This window comes from Cherax quadricarinatus, chromosome 85 (assembly GCF_038502225.1).
Source record: "Cherax quadricarinatus isolate ZL_2023a chromosome 85, ASM3850222v1, whole genome shotgun sequence".
In the NCBI taxonomy this organism is placed as follows: domain Eukaryota; kingdom Metazoa; phylum Arthropoda; class Malacostraca; order Decapoda; family Parastacidae; genus Cherax; species Cherax quadricarinatus.
Window position 1 is genome coordinate 13648413 of NC_091376.1, and position 20615 is coordinate 13669027.

At 44.9% G+C, this 20615-nt stretch overlaps 1 protein-coding gene across 1 annotated transcript in view; it reads right to left on the reverse strand.

Moving 5' to 3' along the window:
- Positions 1-1654: 1654 nt before the first annotated feature.
- The window catches only part of LOC128703207 (uncharacterized), a 100174-nt gene continuing 81213 nt past the window's right edge, over positions 1655-20615 (reverse strand). Inside the window, exon 5 of the mRNA XM_053797800.2 lies at positions 1655-1928. Within this exon, the coding sequence (XP_053653775.1) occupies positions 1729-1928 (200 nt within the window). The 3' untranslated portion in view covers positions 1655-1728. The remainder of the gene's footprint in view (positions 1929-20615) is intronic.

Sequence of the window (20615 nt, forward strand, 5' to 3'; positions counted from 1 at the left end):
TAATAACCTCAAAACGCCTTACAAGGCTGCTGCTTTTATAACAGAGCTTCAACATGCCATAAACTAAAAATTTACAAATTTATTAATATATTTGTAAATGAGGTGGCCTTAAATCTGAAGGGCTCTTGCTCCAGTGAATTAAGTCAAACCTGATTACCTCCAGTTTCCCAGGTGCTGTATGATGCATACGAGTTAACTGCTTAACTATGACACTGCTTGTTTGGTCATGGGTATAGTCGGTTTGTTGTTTTGTTAGATTTAAAGTCTACCACACGAGTGTCATTAAGGCTGCATGTCGCCTGTGCACCACTAGTCAAAAATACTTTGATACCTAAAACAGGGAATAAACTCGCTCACACACACACACGTTGTGTGTATATATATATAATATATATATATATATATATATATATATATATATATATATATATATATATATATATATATGCAAAGCAACCACTGTGAAAGAGTAGTGAAATTCCAAGCGCTTTCGTGACTACTCACATTGTTCCTTAATGTGAGTAGTCACGAAAGCGCTTGGAGTTTCACTACTCTTTCACAGTGGTTGTTTTGCATATTTTAAAATCACCTGTTTACTGTGATCTTATTGCATGCATGCATATATATATATATATATATATATATATATATATATATATATATATATATATATTTATTTATATATATATATATATACACACACACATTGAGAGATGTAAACCTATATGAATAGACACCTCGATTTATATAGGCTATTTCTATATCTACAGGGAGACATACCCCCTATCGGTATATACATAAATAATTTCTTGGTGTATACATACAGGCACACCTTGTAAATATAGACATACACCTTTCAGTGTGTGTGTGTGTATATACATACAGCTGTGGATACATACACAACTGCGAGTGAGCTTAAGACCCGGTCACATTCACTGGTATAATGCCCTCTACCACAACACACAATGCAACATAAATACTTCACTCGGACCAAAATTTAATATTAAACATACTATAATGTTTATCCTAAATTAATTATAACAGCTCTTTTCTTAATCAAGTTTTATTAACAAACACCAATATGAATTTGATCGGTTATATACATAAAGCAATATATACATAGTTGTATTTACAAAATGTTTACAATTATATACATTGTTTATGCCAAAAAATGCAATACACAACATGAATTTATATATAAGAGATTCTAGTGGTGAGGAATTTAAGGTACCAGCCTAATTTTCAGCAGGGCAGGTCTTGCCTACCCTTCTATATAGTCCTAGATAACGCCCGTGTCTAACACCCCTGTTACACTAACCACGGTCACTGTAGCGCTCTAGTTATAGAATTACGTAATTCATCTTTTCCCTGAATGTACAGCATCTTTACAGTACGCACACTTCTCAGATGCAGCAAAACTCCATCGTAAGATGCAGAGCTGAGAGCTGCTAAGAAATCCTTGTGGGACTGAGGGAGGTGATGTCCTTGACTCTCCCTGCCTGCCTGCCCACCTCCGCCCCAAGTATTGTATTAAGGGAGAAGCATGTGTTTGTGGGCGAGAGTAAGGTGTCGTATTCGTGGAGACTGGGCGGAGGACGCTCTTGGACACCAGACAGGGGTGCGCCGGTGCTCATCCGACAACTTGCTACCCATGTAGACTTGCAAGGTAGAAGCGACGGCAGTCACATCGTGTATCTCAGCACAGCTTTGTGGAGCAGCGTGAGGCGCTCACGTGGAGATCAGGCGAGGTATGGGAGGCGGAGACGACCGTGTGGGACTCAAACGGCTTGCAACAGCACTGGCCACGCCGCCGCCGTTGCTGTTCCCGTTGTTGCTGCTACTGCTGCTGTTGCTGGCGGTGGAATCACGACGTTCCGCCTGCAGTTTGACCCACGTCTCCCCCAGGGCCTTGGCGAAGTGGTCGTCAACTGCAAGAAAAACGAGCGAGTCAGTAACATAATCAGGACCCACTCAGCTGGAGCACGCAACAGCGCCCTCAGATTAATGACCTGCTCTCTGTTCCACAAGTTTTCTTAGGGCTTGGACAAGGTGGTGATCATGGACTGGCCCAGGACCATGCCCAGGGCGTTGCCTGCGGCCGCTCCTACTTGTAACACAGCCCCTCCTCACACCTCCCTCCCATCTCCCGTGCCCCACCCCCACCTCAAACTCCCAGGGCAGCCGTGGGCATGACCCCCCTCTACCACAAAGTTCACTCAGTCCTGCAATTATCCGGGCCCCGTCATTACTCCAGCCTCAACTCATTGATTAAATGTAAAACTGCCCCAGCTACTGCTGTTATTGCTAGACATGTTTGGGTTTAAATTGAGAATTTCCGTGAGTTACTTAACCACTACAGCGACCCTACAACTTCTCATATACTCCATTACAAGAACATTTTTAAGTATTAATTACTAGTAATCCCATCTGTTCACAGTATCTTTACCTGGTAACTGTTACTTTGAATATTCAGTGCTAAGTTTAGAAGACAACCAAAACTGTTGGAAATGGTATAAAATACCGACAAGTTGAGGATTAAGACATGCAACTGTTGGGTATCTTTATTAATGAAACGTTTCGCCTACACAGTAGGATTCAGTCAAATACAAAGGGTGCTCTACCTCAATTTCTTGCTACCCTCTACCCCCGTACTATCCCCTGCCCCGCTGTATTCTGTAACCTACTGATCATCCCTCCTCCCTTCTGCCGCCCAATACCCTCGCTTCCTTCCCTACCCTGCAGCGCTGTATAGCCCTTGTGGCTTAGCGCTTCTTTTTTACTATAATAATAATAAATACAAAGGGTGCAGTAGTAGTGAAATAAAGATGATGTAATCGACCACCACAAATACTTTCTCCAAGGTTGATGGACTGATTACATCTTTATTTCACTACTACTGTTTCCTCTGTATTTGACTGAAGAAGCCTACTGTGTACCTGGAGTTTACCTGGAGAGTTCTGGGGGTCAACGCCCTCGCAGCCCGGTCTGTGACCAGGCCTCCTGGTGGATCAGAGCCTGATCAACCAGGTGTAATGTTTCATCAATAAAGATACCCAACTGTTGCACATGTCTTAATCCTCAACCAAAACCATGTTGAGCTCTCCTGACTGTGCCCTGAGGGGCAAGTTTATTAGCAGCGGCGCACATCCTGTGAGCGAACATACCACCAGAGCCACACTACATTTCAACTCAAATAATTGATACATAATAGAGGAACACTAGTAGGTTTATTGGTCCAACTACACACCCATTCGTATGTGTCCAATTTATTTTTAAAGTACTCGTTTTAATGACGCCACTCGTCAGTTGAACACAGCCACATGACTGTCAAACCACTGCTTTCCTATATCCTCTCTTATTGAGGAATATAGAGATACAGTATAATGTCACACAGGCTATGTCTAGATATAAGCTGTATAGCCCTTGTGGCTTAGCGCTTCTTTTTTGATTATAATAATAATAATAATATGTCTAGATATCTTATTAATGAAAAGAAGGTACCAAATATATTAAGCAAATTTCCTAAATTTGCTTGTAACATAAGTGAACTGTAGATATAAAGCCAGATGTACTCTAGTTAACCCTTTTGGGGCCTAGTTCCTAGGTCTTTTGTATATGCATAGGTTCTTGCACAACAAACCAGCCACTAGTATCCACAGGATGGATATGAGGTACACAAACTAGCCACTACTATCCGCAGGATGGTAGTGGCTAGTTTATAAAACTATTATAATAAAAAAAAGAAGCGCTAAACCTACAAGTCATACAGCGCAGAATATAAGTTAAATGCTTGATTTTTTTATTACAATGCTATAACTGCCACTGACTGAATACCCATGCACACTGCCTCAGGCCCAGACTCTTGCAACTCCATGTTCATCAAGACTTGCAAGAAACTCCTCTTCAAGGGGGGCTCCTTGGTGTGGTGAAGAGGCTCTTGGTCTGAGGAATTAGCCCTGTCGGTCTTCTTCCTCAGACCGAACCTAATTACCCCCCATTCTCCCCTCCCCTATCCCATCCTCCCCTTTTTCCATTCCTCCTCCTCCTCACCCCTCCCTTTTGCCCTTCCTCTTTTTGGCCTTTGGGATTTCTCCCACAGGCGCCCTAGTTCCTAGGTAGGGGAAAGGACACCGGGGTCCATCCCATTCCGTTGAGGTTCTTGGCGGTGGCGTAGTTTGCCGTGGAATCTGGATTGCCTGGGGATGTCCCGATCCCTCTCGGGTATCCCGGAGTAGCTTTGGGTGTCTTTCGGGCGATGGGTGTATCTCTGGAAGCCACCTTTCGGATTCCGGGGGTGGTGGCCGAAGGAGGTATGCTTTGTGGCGGATATCTGGCCGCCCTCTCTTTTGTCCACCGAGGTAGCTCGGCAGATGTGAGGTTGTTATCCCGGATTGCTGGTTTACTGGCATGAAGGGTAGGGTATGGCACGGGTTCCATGCTGCATCTGCACTACTAGCGGTGCTGAAGTCCTCTTGGGCGCGGAGGGAGATTTCCGGCCTTTCATTCCTCCTGGGAACTATTCCTCCCCGCTCCCCACTTTTTTTATTCTTTTTTTTTATTTTTATTTTCTTTTCTTTCTTTTTTTTCTTAAAAACAAAAAGGAAAGGAGTAACCTAACCATGGCAGCCCTAGTCCATGAACCCACTACCCCCGGGCCCTTTCTTGATACCGCACCCCATTCTGACCCTGCCGTGTGTTTAGACCACTCTTCGGACACTCCTGATGCCCCTGTACCTCTTGCTGGTGCTGTTTCCTCACCCGCTTCAGGTACCGGGGCTTCGACTGACTCCTTCGATTTGTCTGAACTCCGCTCTCCTTTGACTATGCTTCCGGCTTCTCCCTCTACGGTATGGCAATTTTCGAATTGCCTGCCCATTTCACGCCGGACCAACTCCGGTCCTACTCCTAAACGCCAACGTCAATCTCCTGATGATGCTCCTTCGTTACCTTCCCATTTTACTCGGAAAAGACTGACACGTCAAGCACTCCCTCTCCACACTCAAGTTTCTCCCTCTGCCACCTTCCAGGTTTCTGCCTCTTCTGTTCCCCCCCACACTTCATCTCCAGTCCCTTACACTCTTCCCTCCCCCTCTACTTTGGTACAGTCCATTACTGTCCCAATCTTTACTCACCCTCCTCCTTCTATCTCCAATATGGTCTCCCATACATCTTTGAATTCAGAAACACTTGAAGCCATTTCAGAATATATTGCAGAGACTAAACCTTCAATGGACACTGATTCACTTCCTGTTCCTTCTCTTCCCTCTCCTCCATCTTCACAACCCCATTCTTCGCAACACTCCGTTCCTTCACTACTTGAACGTCTTCCAATGCCACCACACGTTGACTTTTCTAACCTCTCTAGTCCGTAGGTGCCTTTACCTACAGATTCCTGGTATTTTCTTCATCGCCAATCATGGCCTATTTACAGTGGAATATCCGCGGCCTCAGGGGTAATCAGGGTGAGCTTCAGATGTTGCTTTCCAGGTTTTCCCCTGTTGGTGCTTGCTTACAAGAACCAAAATTACACTCGGCTGTTTTCCAACCTATCTCAGGCTATAATTTATTGTATTCTTCGGATCCTTTCTCAGATGGGACCTTTAATGAAAGTGCCCTTCTTCTACGCAATGATATTCCGTACTGTCAACTATTTGTCCATACCTCGCTGCATTACACTGCAGCCCGTATCCACTTGAATAAGTGGTTTACAATATGTTCTTTATATATCTCTCCTTCTCGGGCATTTTCTATCCCAGACTTTGCCTTTCTTGTTTCATCCTTACCGCCACCACTTCTGTTACTTGGTGATTTTAATGCCCACCATTTCCTCTGGGGGGGGGTCTCATTGTGACTCACGTGGCATCCAGTTGGAGGCTTTTCTCGCCTCTCACCCCCTCCATGTTTTAAATACGGGTACTCCCACCCATTTTGATCCTCGTACTCATACTCTCTCTTGCATCGATCTATCAGTCTGCTCTTCCTCCACTGCACTAGACTTCACCTGGTCTGTTCTACCAGACTTACATGACAGCGATCATTTTCCGATCATTCTTACTTCTCCTTCCTAATCACCACCTTTCCGTAGCCCTCGCTGGCAATTTGATCGGGCAAATTGGGATCTTTACTCACACCTCACTGCTTTTAGTGAGGTTCCTTCTTCATCCTCCATTGATGAGCTCCTACACATCTTCTCGACGTCAGTTTATACCGCAGCTTCTCATTCTATACCCCAAACCTCAGGCAGGCATTCTCAGAAGTGCGTGCCTTGGTCTCCTGCTTGTGCTCGTGCAGTACGTTTGAAACGTGCTGCATGGGGCAGGTACCGGTACAATAGAACCGCTGAGAGACTTCTTGATTTTAAGCAGAAGCGTGCGATCGCTCGCCGTGTCATCCGTGAAGCTAAACGCACTTGTTGGCGAGACTATGTTTCCACCATCACCTCTGCTTCTTCTATGAGTGCAGTCTGGAAAAAAGTGAGGAAATTGAGTGGTAAATACTCTCCTGACCCGGCTCCTGTTCTACGGGTCGCTGGTGTTGATGTAGCAAACCCTCTCGACGTTGCCATTGAACTTGGCACACATCTGGTCCGTATTTCCCGAGGGCTCCATCTATGCCCCTCGTTTCTTTCCTCAAAGTCTGCCAGAGAGTTAGTACCCTTGGACTTTTCTTCTCTCAGAGAAGAACAGTATAATGTGCCTTTTACACTTCAAGAACTGGAGGCAACGCTCTCAGCTTGCCGATCATCGGCAGCTGGGCCTGACGACATTCATATTCGTATGTTACATTTACATCGGTCAGCCCTTGTAATCCTCTTACACCTCTTCAATCTTATTTGGGCACAAGGAGTTCTTCCCCAGCTGTGGAAATCTGCCATTGTTCTCCCTTTCCGCAAACCGGGCACTACAGGACATGATGCCTCCCACTATCGCCCCATCGCTCTTACTAGTGCAGTTTGCAAAGTGATGGAACGTCTCGTATATCGACGTTTAATGTGGTATTTAGAGACACACAACAGTCTCTCCGCTAGTCAATATGGCTTTCGTAAGGGTCGTTCTACCATAGACCCCTTACTACGCTTGGATACGTATGTTCGTAATGCCTTTGCGAATAATCACTCGGTTATTGCCGTATTTTTTGACCTTGAGAAGGCATATGACAACTTGGAGGTATAATATTTTGGCCCAGGCCCATTCCTTAGGCCTCCGAGGCAATCTACCATCCTTCCTTAAGAACTTTTTAACTGACAGACATTTCCGTGTTCGAGTCAATAATGTTCTTTCCCCGGACTTCGTCCAAGCTGAAGGTGTCCCTCAGGGATGTGTTCTAAGCACAACACTTTTACTTCCTTGCTATAAATGATTTGGCCTCTGTTCTTCCACCCAGTATTTGGTCATCACTCTATTGATGACTTCGCTATTGCTTGTGCAGGCACTGACTGTCACCTTATTGCAGTTTCTCTCCAGCATGTGGTCGACCGTGTTTCCACTTGGGCCACCACGCATGGGTTTAAATTTTCAAGTACCAAAACTCACCAAATTACTTTCACTAGACGCTCTGTTATCTCCGATCATCCTTTGTATCTCTATGGCTCCCGTATCCCCGAACGTGATACAGTCAGGTTTCTAGGCCTTCTCTTTGACCGTCGGTTATCCTGGAAACCTCACATTACCTCTCTGAAGGCAACTTGTCACAGCCAGCTAAACCTTCTTAAAACCCTTGCTCATCTTTCCTGGGGAGCTGATCCTCGAACTCTGCTTCGCCTACATTCAGCCCTCGTTTTATCGAAACTCGATTATGGTGACCAGATTTATTCCGCGGCCTCTCCTGCTACTCTCTCTAGCCTTAACTCTATCCATCACCAAGGATTACGTTTGTGCCTTGGTGCTTTTCGCTCTTCCCCTGTTGAGAGCCTCTATACAGAAGCAAATGTTCCATCCTTGTCTGATCGCCGTGATGCCCATTGCCTTCGCTACTATGTACGCTCTCACGATCTACACAATCCTTCCATTTATAGAATGGTCACCGATATTAGTAGACATTCTTTATTCGTTCGCCGCCCCTGTTTGCTCCGTCCCTTTTCTCTTCGCCTACATTCACTCTTGTCTTCCCTTCAGTTACCACCTTTATATGTTCATGTAGCATCTCACTTTTCCCTACCCCCCTGGGAAGTTCCAGCTGTTCGGGTCTGTTACTTTCTCACTCCCTTGCTCGAAAGCTCAACTGCCTACGGTGGCTTCCCGCTCTCTTTTTCTTGATCACTTCCACTCCCATTCTCATGCCACCGCTGTGTACACAGATGGCTCTAAGTCTTCAGACGGCATCGGATTCGCAGCAGTGTTTCCGGACAGCGTCGTGCGGGGGCATTTACTATCTTCAGCTAGCATTTTTACTGCTGAACTGTATGCCATTCTTGCAGCACTTATTCGTATCGCATCTATGCCTGTGTCATCATTTGTAGTAGTCTCAGACTCCCTTAGTGCTCTACAGGCTATACGAAAATTTGATACATCTCATCCCCTAGTTCTCCGTATCCAACTTTGGCTACGCCGTATCTCTACCAAACATAAAGATATTGTTTTTTGTTGGGTCCCTGGTCATGTCGACGTACAGGGCAATGAACAGGCAGACACTGCTGCGCGGTCAGCAGTACATGACCTACCAATTTCCTATTGAGGTGTTCCATTTCTGGACTATTTTGCTGCAATAGCTACCCACCTTCGCACCCGTTGGCAACAACGTTGGTCAACTCTACTCGGTAACAAACTTCATTCTATTAAACCGAGCATAGGTTACTGGCCGTCTTCTTGTTATCAGTGCCGAGGTTGGGAGACCACTCTCTCCCACTTTCGCATTGGCCACACTCGTCTTACTCATGGGTATCTCATGGAGAGGCACCCTGTTCCTCTCTGTGAGCAGCGTCAAGTTCCAGTATCGATTAGCCACATTCTGTTAGACTGCCCTCTCTATCAACGAGCACGCAGAATTTACCTCCAACGTCGTCTTCGTTCTACTACTCTCTCTTTACCTTCCCTTCTTGCTGATGGACCCTCCTTTAATCCTGACTCTCTCATTGACTTCTTGACAACGACTGATTTACTCCACAAACTCTGATGATACTTTTCGCACTCCCCTCAGCCCTTTCTAGTTCAGTCTCTTGCTGCCCTTTACCCTTTCACCATCCACTACCCGGCTGTTATCCGTAACCTATTACTCATCCATCTCCCTTTTGCCACCTGATGCCCTCGCTTCCTTCCTGCCCTGCAGCGCTGTATAGTCCTTGTGGCTTAGCGCTTCTTTTTGATTATAATAATAATAATTGCAAGAAACTACTGTATCGTCCTTTAAAATCTTATGGAGAAACCTGCAAACAGGAGTCATTAAAACCACTGATGTAGCGCCACTCCACAAACATGGCAGTAAACCAACTGAAAAAAAGACAACTATAGACTGATAAGGCTGACGTCCCACATCAAGGTCCTCGAAAAAGGTTCTAAGGAAAAAAAATAATTTGCAAGTCACATGGAATCGTAGTAACTGCACAACCCAGGGCAACGTGGGTTCAGCCCTTGTGGTTTAGCGTTTCTTTTTGATTATTATAATAATAATAATAATAATAATAATAATAATAATAATAATAATGTGGGTTCAGAACAGGTAGATTCAGTCTCCCGCAATTGTTGGACTAATACACAGTCTCGTATTGAAAGACATGAAAATGCAGATGTGTACAGTGACTATAAAAGCCTTCGACAAGGTGGCCATGGGGTATTGGTGCACAAAATGCATGCAAAAGGTACAACTGGAAAAAGTGGGCAGATGGATATTTACCATTATATAACAAATAAGAGCTCCAAGAGTATTAATAGTTAAATTAGGGGTTGCCAAGTTTTTTTTTTTTTTTGTTTCCCAAGGCACAATACTCGCCCCACTTCTTTCTCGTTCTCATATCCGACATAGGGACAAATCGGTTCCGTAATTACTTGCAAATGCTACTGGAATCTGTATGAGAGCAGCCTCACTGAGAACGTAGCAAATCCTCATCTTGGGATGGGCTCCTGATAATATGATATTCAACGAGGACAAATTTCAGTTACAATGTGATGGAGAAACAGTGATCGGAGTACAAGACAAACCTTGAATCACTCAGTAAGGCAGAAGTATGTTAGGGACTTTAGAGTGATAGTAATGTCAGAGGATTTCACACGCAAGAATCTCAACAATGAAATTATTGCAACTGCGAGGAAAATATTTTGGAGAACTAGAACTTTCAAAATTTCAAGTTATTCGTTCTCTTTAAACTAGAATACTGTTCTATACTGACAGTTCCTTGTAAGGCAGGAGAGATTGTAGACCTAGAGAATGTAAAGGGAACCTTCACAGCTTGTATAGATACAAACATCTAAGTTACTGGGAATGCATGAAATCCATCGAGTTATACTCTTCAGGACGTAGGCGAGAAAGAATCATAATAATTTACACCTAGAATATTCTGGAGGATTGATCCCAAACTTGCGCACGGAAGTCATTCCATATGACACCAAGAGGTTAAGCAGACTGTGCAAGATACCACTCCTCCCACTGCAAAGTATCGGTACAGTTAGTACACAGAGAACTTACTAAGTGTAAAGGTGCAAAGACCAACATCCTACCTTCATGCATAAAAGGAATTACCAACGCCTGAGATTCATGAACACTAGTTTTCAGTAGGGAAAACTAACATTGTCGTAAAATTCCATTTTTTTTTCTGCCATACAGCTGATATGCTTACCTGTAGATGCTTGTGGGGGTCGCCAGACTCCCAGCCCGGTCTCATACCAGGCTTTTGTTGCCAGCCTCACGCAGTCCAACGTATACACTTAAGAGGGGGAACCTGATAAGTTCCCAAGCCTGACTGGCGTACACGTAGGACTGTGTAAGGCTGGCAACAACAGCTTAGTTTGAGACCGGGCTGGGAGGTTGGTGACCCCTCGCAAGCATCTACAGGTAAGTATATCAGCTGTATAACAGAAAAAAATGGTCTTCATGAATCCCAGACGTGTAGTTGGTACACAAAACTATGGACATCGTCCTCTAATAAATGTCCTGATCTGTACATAAATGTCATTTTCTACATCTTGTCGGTATTATCATATAATTTTTTCAGACTGTCTTGAGCTTTACCAAGCTCTACATAGAGCGAAATGTCCCAATAAAAGGTTATTTTGTAACCTAAGAAGAGTGAACGCCAAACTAATGAAGGGAGAAGAGCTGTATTTCTCCACTCAGTCATTAACATTTTACTGTGGTAAGTAAATGCCTTGTAGAACAACAATCACTGGCTGACGCCGCCACAACAATACCAGAAATGTTAGAAAGGGAGCGGAGAACCTGGGTATTATGCCTAGGACACTATCCTGGTGTTCCCAGGACTGGGTATCATGTCCAGGATACTATCGTGGTGTTACCAGGACTGAGTATCATCCCCAGGACACTATCCAAGTGTTCCCAGGACTGAGTATCACCCCCAGGATACTATCCTGGTGGTAGCAGGTTTGTGTATTCTGGTATTCCCTGCAGTCAGGTCATAATGCAATGAGCTGGTCTTAAGTTTTCTTACGCAATTATTTATTAACAAAAAACGCAAACTTGAGTCATGTAAATAACCTTGAAACCACGCACTGACAACGTGAAATTAAAATTTAACCTTTAAAAACAAGCTGACCTCACGACCATAATAATAAAGGTTATAGGAGTAAATGATAAGGCTGACCCTCGTTGAACAAGCAAATGAGAAAGCTGAGCCTCGTTGAACGACTTTCATGTCAAGTGTTGGTTATGGCAAGTAGAGTCTTATTGCCACTGTTTGTATACCATTGTAATTCCAAGTTGTTAGTCTTCTTTATACTTCGTCTTCACTACAGTTATATACACAGGTGTGAGATCAAGCTCTCCACAGAGTGAAACGTAGCCCCAGTAAAGCATGTCTTTTCTTCGTCAGTGATACAGATACAATGTCTCTGATGTTTTATACTTTGTTCTGACCCTTCAAGGAGTGTGTTCATGGTGGTGATAAGCTAGTTATTCAAACAACTAGAGCTACCCTCTTCAATCATAGGTGATTACCATCCACTCCCCACATGCTGTATAACTTACGTGTAGAGCTCTTCCTAAGATAATATAGCTGGTTGCCGTGTTGATCTCCACAACATGGCTAAGTGTTCATGCAAGCCATGGTAATACAGCTTTAGGGAAGACGAGAAGTAGACCCATTGCTCTTTCTTATTTGTCGAGACAAAAGAAAAACTCATCAGCTGTACTCGACAAAAATAAGGTCCCAACGCTCGCTGAATTTTATCAATACATTCGCAACAAAAATAGCGAGCAGTTTGTGCAGTATTTTTGTTGGTCTCTGGTATTGTGTGACGGGTGTTTGTACTTACTGATGGTTGCAGGGGTCGAGAGACAGCTCCTGACTCCGCTTCCTACACTGGTTTCTGGCTCCTTGGAGCTTATCATAAATACTTTTGAAGGAAGCCTCGTTTTGAATTCGACTCCACCCCTTCCTCGTCTAATCTACTTTCCTACCACCTTAAAATTAAAGTAGTACTTCCTAAACATTCTTGTGACTTACGTGTCTTCATCTTTTACATGTGTTTGAGGCCTAGCCCTCAATTTCAATAGCCTATTCATATTTGCCTTACCACCTCATCTTAATGTTTTGTACGTCATAATCATGCCTCTTGTCTGTGAAGGTTCAGTTCCTTCAACCTCTCCTCAAGTGTATCCTCAGTTCTGGATGTGGTCGGACTGCAAACTTTTGTACCTTTTAAGAGCTGCACTTGCTCAACAGGTGGTACACGAACTCCATGACTGGCTTGAATACCCTGTGAGATTTGCTAGTTTTCATATACCTTTCAGGTTTTACGATACGTTTGCTATGATATTAACCCCTAGATATATTTTACTAACGAGCTTTTCACCTAGAGCACACTGTCTCCTGTCTCCTCAACTCTTGTATTTATCGGGAGTGAACTCCAACGGCCACTTGTTGACTACAGTTGCAGCCTGTTGAGGTCTTCCTATAGTCTATTTTTGTCTTATTCTAATCTTCATTAGTTTTGAGAGAAAACAAGCGCGCGTGCGCGCACACACCTAGAAAGAAACAAGCTTATCAACAACAGCCAGCACGGTTTCAGGGACGGGAAATCCTGTGTCACAAACCTACTGGAGTTCTATGACAGGGTGACAGCAGTAAGACAAGAGAGAGAGAGGTGGGTATATTGCATTTTATTGCATTTTCTTGGACTGTAAGAAGGCGTTTGACACAGTTCCACACAAAAGCTTAGTGCAAAAACTGGAGGATCAGGCAGGGGTAACAGGGAAGGCACTACAATGGATCAGGGAATACCTGTCAGGAAGACAGCAGCGAGTCATGGTACGAAGCGAGGTGTCAGAGTGGGCGCCTGTGACGAGTGGGGTTCCACAGGGGTTAGTCCTAGGACCAGTGCTGTTTCTGGTATTCGTGAACGACATGACGGAAGGAATAGATTCCGAAGTGTCCCTGTTTGCAGATGATGTGAAGTTGATGAGAAGGATTCAATCGGACGAGGACCAGGCAGAACTACAGAGAGATCTGGACAGGCTGCAGGCCTGGTCCAGCAATTGGCTCCTGGAGTTCAACCCCACCAAGTGCAAAGTAATGAAGATTGGGGAATGGTAAAGACAGAAGACGGAGTACAGTCTAGGGGGTCAGACTACAAACCTCACTCAAGGAAAAAGATCTTGGGATGAGTATAACACCAGGCACATCTCCTGAGGCGCATATCAACCAAATAACTGCTGCAGCATATGGGCGCCTAGCAAACCTCAGAACAGCATTCCGCCATCTTAAGGAATCGTTCAGGTCCCTGTACACTGTGTATGTTAGGCCCATATTGGAGTATGCGGCACCAGTTTGCAGGAAGTGGAATAGTTTGGGAAGCGATGTAGTGGAGGCAGGATCCATTCATAGCTTTAAGCAGAGGTATGATAAAGCTCATGGTTCAGGGAGAGTGACCCAGTAGCGACCAATGAAGAGGCGGGGCCAGGAGCTGTGAATCGACCCCTGCAACCACAACTAGGCGAGTGCAACTTGGTGAGTACACACACACAAGTCAGGAATAGTAGCGGTTCTGGTACCTAACCTTGTGCGATACAATTACTACTCGCATTCTGAAGTCTGATCCCTTACTGTTACTCTTTCAGGTACTCCCTGATCCACTTAATCTTCGTGTGATGAACGGTGAATAACCTGATAAAACCCTCTTGACTTGCCTTGGCCCATCACCAAGAATCACCTTCGTCATTTCCTTGCAAACTTGATAACAATAGGAGGAGGATGTGCAAGAATATGGTAATTGAGGAAGAGCAGGATGAGAAGAGAGATGAAGGAGGATAACTATGATGCAAGACAGTGTAGGTGCGGAGGGGTGTGGGCCTCTCCATGGTGGGAGGGAGGGAGGAACGTTTGTGTCGACCATACCTCACACAAGAGCGGGAGTTTCCACCATACAGGCCCCAGGTGTTAGGCTCCTACCCTGCAGCACCGCCCTAGGGAAGCCTTTCCCATCCCCTCTCCCCCTCCTTACAGGTTTACAAAGTCTCTGACCTGCGCCAATGTTTTTTAACAATAAGATAGAGTATATACAACCATAAAATTTACCACTTAACTCAAAAAGTATCATACAGAAGTAAAATAATAAACCCATAAACTACTACTTTCTTCTTTCAACGCATAGGCCGTATCCCATCCTTTTAAATTTAGTAATATATACAGGCGAAGGGGTTACAAGCCCCTTGCTCCCCGCATGTTAGTCGCCTCTTACGACATGTATGGCTTACGGAGGAAGAATTCTGTTCCACTTCCCCATGGAGATAAGAGGAAATAAACCAGAACTAGTAAGAAAATAGAAGAAAACACAGAGGGGTGTGTGAATATATATGCTTGTACATGTATGTGTAATGTAACCTAAGTGTCAGTAGAAGTAGCAAGACGTACCTGAAATCTTGCATGTTTATACGAAACAGAAAAAAAGACACCAGCAATCCTACATCATGCAAAACAATTACAGGTTTCCGTTTTACACTCACTCGGCAGGACGGTAGTACCTCCCTGGGTGGTTGCTGTCTACCAATCTACTGCCTATAGCAAACATACGAATAACTAATCTCACAGTTAAACTAACCCAAGCTAGAAGGAGTTAGTTATATTTATTATGCATTCCATACCCATCCTATGGGCGGTAGTCAAAAGAGACTTGGCCGCAAAAATTTTGATAAATGAACAAGTTAGTGGTAATGGTTACAATCGTAATGATTTATTTATGCAGGCATGAATTAGATTAGAAGGAAACATTTTAAATTTCCATAGCTGCTAAACCCATAATGGAATGTTTGACAATATCCTCGTCGCACTAAAGTCTCCAAAGGTTGAAAGATGGAGAAGTTGGGGGTTGGGCGTGAGGTTAACTGAGGTGGAGGCGGTGGTGGTGAGTCGTGGGGCACAACCAGTCAAGTGTGTAAAGGTAGTAAGCAAACCCAGCCCCTGCCCACACCCGCCCAGGGTAATACACAATGTGCTCAGGTGGGAGGAACACATTTATCGGGAGAAGGTGAGAACATGGTTAAGGTGGTGTGTGGGTGAGGCCTCGGGCAGGTTACGTGGTGTGTGTGTGTGTGTGTGTGTGTGTGTGTGTGTGTGTGTGTGTGTGTGTGTGTGTGTGTGTGTGTGTGTGTGTGTGTGTGTGTGTGGGGTTGGGGGGGCTCCCTCCCAAACACTCAACCCCCCTCCCCCACAACTATTTTACAAAATAATAGTTAACAAGTGGAATGAACTCCATAAGGAGCTAACAAGTACAATCACCATTACTTAGTAAGCAGCGAACTTTACCTAGTGATACACAACCCTATACTACTACTATCACAACTATTATATATATATTACCAGCGTGTCTATCAAGGTTATTATGTCAGAGTATTTTATAAAGAGGTGGAGGGGTAAGCCAGTGGAAGGCCTCGGTCAATGACCAAATGCTCCAGCTGCGGGTCATAATATAACTAAGACCCGCGTCAAGAAATGCTTGTCCCGTTTCCAGACAAACCTAACCTATTATAAACAAACCATGGTACGGGTTGACTTACGCACTGGCCTGGAGTTTTACCACTCAATCGCCATGGGTTCTAACCCCACCCGTATCCTGGTTTGTTTACAATCTTGTTATTACGATTTCGTAATAACACAATTCTCCTCAAAGATTTGTTAAGTTATACCATGAATTAAGGAAAGATCCTAGACTTCACTTACGAAACAGACAACAATGAGATAGTAATTATGAACAAGGTAGATTTATAGTGGAAAAATGAACATGTTATTAGAAGACTGGGAAACTTAGGTGGCTCTTAACTCCTACTGATTATTCAACCCACCCAGCAACTCATCACTGCTGAATGCACACTAATATTCTTTCTCACCTAGTAATAAAACCGGGTACCCTCGCGTTCACCGACTATCAAACTGTGGTAATGATTACCGGCAAGCGCTTTAAATAATAATCATAACTAAGCGCTAAACCCACAAGGAAAGTGCTTTAAAAGAGCATGTTAACAGTTGCACCTGCACTTTGTATATTTCCTTCTTTGGGTCATTCTGCCTTGGCGGGAGACGGCTGTTAAGAATATATACACATATAATTCCTGTTAGAAATGATCAAGGTCCCAGGACGGAAAGGTTTCTAATAAATGTCCTAATGTTTTTTGTCGTTTTTGCACTAGTCAAATATTATGGGCTGCATCACGCGAAAAAAAATATATATAAATTACGAAAGGAGTACTTGGGACTGAACCAGAGTCCTTGCATTACAAGTCTTCTACTATACTGACTTAACCACGGATATAATACGAGTCGCCTCTTTGCTATACAAACTCTGCGTTACTGGAGACCTGCTGGAATCAGTCAAGAGCTGGGTAAAAGGTGTCCACACATACTGTGGTGTATTAAATGTTGTTTTGAACAAGTGTTTGCATCACCAGTGTAGCAAACAGTCAGGGGCGTATGTCAGCGCAAATTGACGTACACTGTCAGGTAACAGTGACATGCTTGGCGTGAATGTTATTGTGTCTGCCAGAGAGGAACCTCGCCCGAGAGCACATACCACACTTTATTCTCAGTATTAGTCTGGGGAGTTAATAATCAAAGAAAGCCAGTGTGGTTTATTTTCATTTGTGTCCTTTGTTTCTCTCCCCAAGATGCCACACAACTGATATGGGAACATTAATATACATCTATTTACAAAAAATAACGCCAAAACAATATGGGTCATTGAACACACTATTTTTCATCTGTATTTGCAGAGCTAAGTGTACCCAGGGAAGAGGTAGAAGGAAACGTGCCCAACCTCTCTAGGACTGAACCAAGGCCATTAATCTGTGAAGCCTAAGACACTACCACCTCGCCACACACTATACATTCTCCCAGGCAGCTGGCGTTATTAATATAAGAGGCAACGGGAGGTGAGCCATCCTAATTCACTCCCGTTCTAAAAGTCGGAAATCCCAGCTACTATGGAGGGTTTGGCCGGGTGGGCGCGGCCCGACGTGTATGTGGCGTCTGGCTTGCCCAGGGGTGGTGGCGCTGCCAGAAATGATGATGCCAAGAATGCGTCAGACATGAAGCGTTCACGCTACCTGCCACCTCGTAAATATTTCCCAGGGAGAAAACTTATTTGCGGTAATTAGGATGAGGTAGGCGTCTCCACCTCACCCACGTACCTGACTCATTTCCTGTAGACGCAGGTATAAGCTGGGAAACTGGGTGTTTACCATGTCTCAGGCAGAGGAAGCCATGTTGTAGATTAATAATGTGTGTAGGGAGGGACACACACCTGCTCACCGCATCCTCCACCCTGCCAACATCAACTAAACACAAATATAACCATGGGACCTTGGTGTTTCACTCACTGCTGCTAGGATAATCATCCTGCAAGAGACCGAGGTGATTCACTACTACTAGGATAGAAAAATGGTATGGTGATACCAACAAGACGTGGTAGAAGTCACTCGTGGCGAAATGTTTCCTTTAATAGATGTCCTGAACTGTACATTTAGTGTCTTTTCCACACTGCTAGGATAATATAGTCACTATTCTGCAGGACCTGGGGACCCCTCTCCCATTAAGTCACTGCTGCTAGGATACTACATTCATTATCTACAGGACCTGGGCGACCCTCGCACTGCTAAGACAGTAGTCACCATCCTACAGCAACTGAGTGATTCAGATCATGCAGGAGCTCCTGGCAGCTTAACCGAGGTTCTCTGCTGTTTCAGGTCCACACCATGAAGCCGCTGGTAACTTGATGGAAACTCTGCTCTCTTACAGGTTCACCCAATAACAGCATTACCTCAGATGTGATGGGGAGAAATTAATCTCCATGCAAGGGAAGGGAAAAAAATATTTACTGCTCTTAAAGACACCATGGGATGCACAAGTCTCGCTCAATAACTACAAACACTGAAGATGGTACACCAGCAGCACTGTTGTTGTAACTACACTATAGATGGTACACCAGCAACACTGTTGTTGTAACTACACTGTAGATGGTACACCAGCTACACTTTTCACTACACTGTAGATGGTACACCAGCAACACTGTAGATGGTACACCAGCAACACTGTAGATGGTACACCAGCAACACTGTTGTTGTAACTACAAACACTGTAGATGGTACCCTCTTCAAGGGGGGCTCCTTGGCGTGGTGAAGAGGCTCTTGGTCTGAGGAATTAGACCTGTCGGTCTTCTTCCTCAGACCGAACCTAATTACCCCCCATTCTCCCCTCCCCTATCCCATCCTCCCCTTTTTCCATTCCTCCTCCCCACCACTCCCTTTTGCCCTTCCTCTTTTTGGCCTTTGGGATTTCTCCCACAGGCGCGCTAGTTCCTAGGTAGGGGAAAGGACACCAGGGTCCATCCCATTCCGTTGAGGTTCTTGGCGGTGGCGTAGTTTGCCGTGGAATCTGGATCGCCTGGGGATGTCCCGATCCCTCTCCGGTATCCCGGAGTAGCTTTGGGTATCTTTCTGGCGACGGGTGTATCTCTGGAAGCCACTTTCGGATTCCTGGGGTGGTGGCCGAAGGAGGCATGCTTTGTGGCGGATATCCGGCCGCCCTCTCTTTTGTCCACCGAGGTAGCTCGGCAGATGTGAGGTTGCTATCCCAGATTGCTGGTTTACTGGCATGAAGGGTAGGGCATGTCACGGGTTCCATGCTGCATCTGCGCTACTAGCGGTGCTGAGGTCCTCTTGGGCGCGGAGGGAGATTTCCGGCCCTTTCATTCCTCCTGGGAACTATTCCTCCCCGCTCCCCCCCCTTTTTTATTCTTTTTTATTTTTATTTTATTTTCTTTCTTTTTTTCTTAAAAACAAAAAGGAAAGGAGTAACCTAACCATGGAGAACCCAATCCATGAACCCACTACCCCCGGGCCCCTTCTTGATACCGCACCCCATTCTGACCCTGCCTTGTGTTTAGACCACTCTTCGGACACTCCTGATGCCCCTGTACCTCTTGCTGGTGCTGTTTCCTCACCCGCTTCAGGTACCGGGCTTCGACTGACTCCTTCGATTTGTCTGAACTCCGCTCTCCTTTGACTATGCTTCCGGCTTCTCCCTCTACAGTACGGCAATTTTCGAATCGCCCACCCATTTCACGCCGGACCAACTCCGGTCCTACTCCTAAACGCCAACGTCAATCTCCTGATGATGCTCCTTCGTTACCTTCTCATTCTACTCGGAAAAGACCGACACGTCAAGCACTCCCTCTCCACGCTCAGTTTCGGACCACACAATGGACTAAATTCTTTACTTTAAGACCGACTTCTTCTTCTGCCTACCTTTCTGACCATAGTATTGGCAAAGCGCTCCTGCGTCATGTTGGTAGAGATATTTCATTTCATGCTCTCAAGAGTGGTACGCGCATCATCACTGTCCAGAATGCTACCCAAGCTCATGATCTTTCTCTCCTTTCGAATATTGATACTACTCCTATCACTATTGAAAAACATCTTTCTCTCAATTCTTGTAGTGGTACTGTCATTCTGCCCCATACCATAGTCCAACAGAATTTCCAGTCATGTGGCAATGACATTTTTGAACAGCTGGAACTCCAGGATCTCCCAATCCTCAAAGTAGACACTTATGTCCTTCCTGCCCGGGGGCAGAGACGTTACCCTTGCAATGTGGCTCGTTTAACTTTTGACAGCCGAGAACTCCTGTCCTCCGTATATGTTATATGTTGTGGGACATCGGTTACAAGTTCGAAAGGTGATACCTACACCGCAACAATGTAGAAATTGCTGGCGTTTTGGTCACCCAGCAAAATATTGCAGATCTGTGGCCGAATGCCCAGTCTGTGGTGCCGACGACCATTCTAATACATCTTGCAGTCAACCTCCATCTTGCCTCAATTGTAATGAAGCTCACCCTTCGTACTCCCGCCGTTGCCAGGTCTACTTAAATGAATGTGAAATCCGTTGCCTCAAAGAGGCAGAAGGTCTCCCTTATGCTATGGCAGTTACTCATCTCCGCCTCCAAGGGAGACTACCCCGTG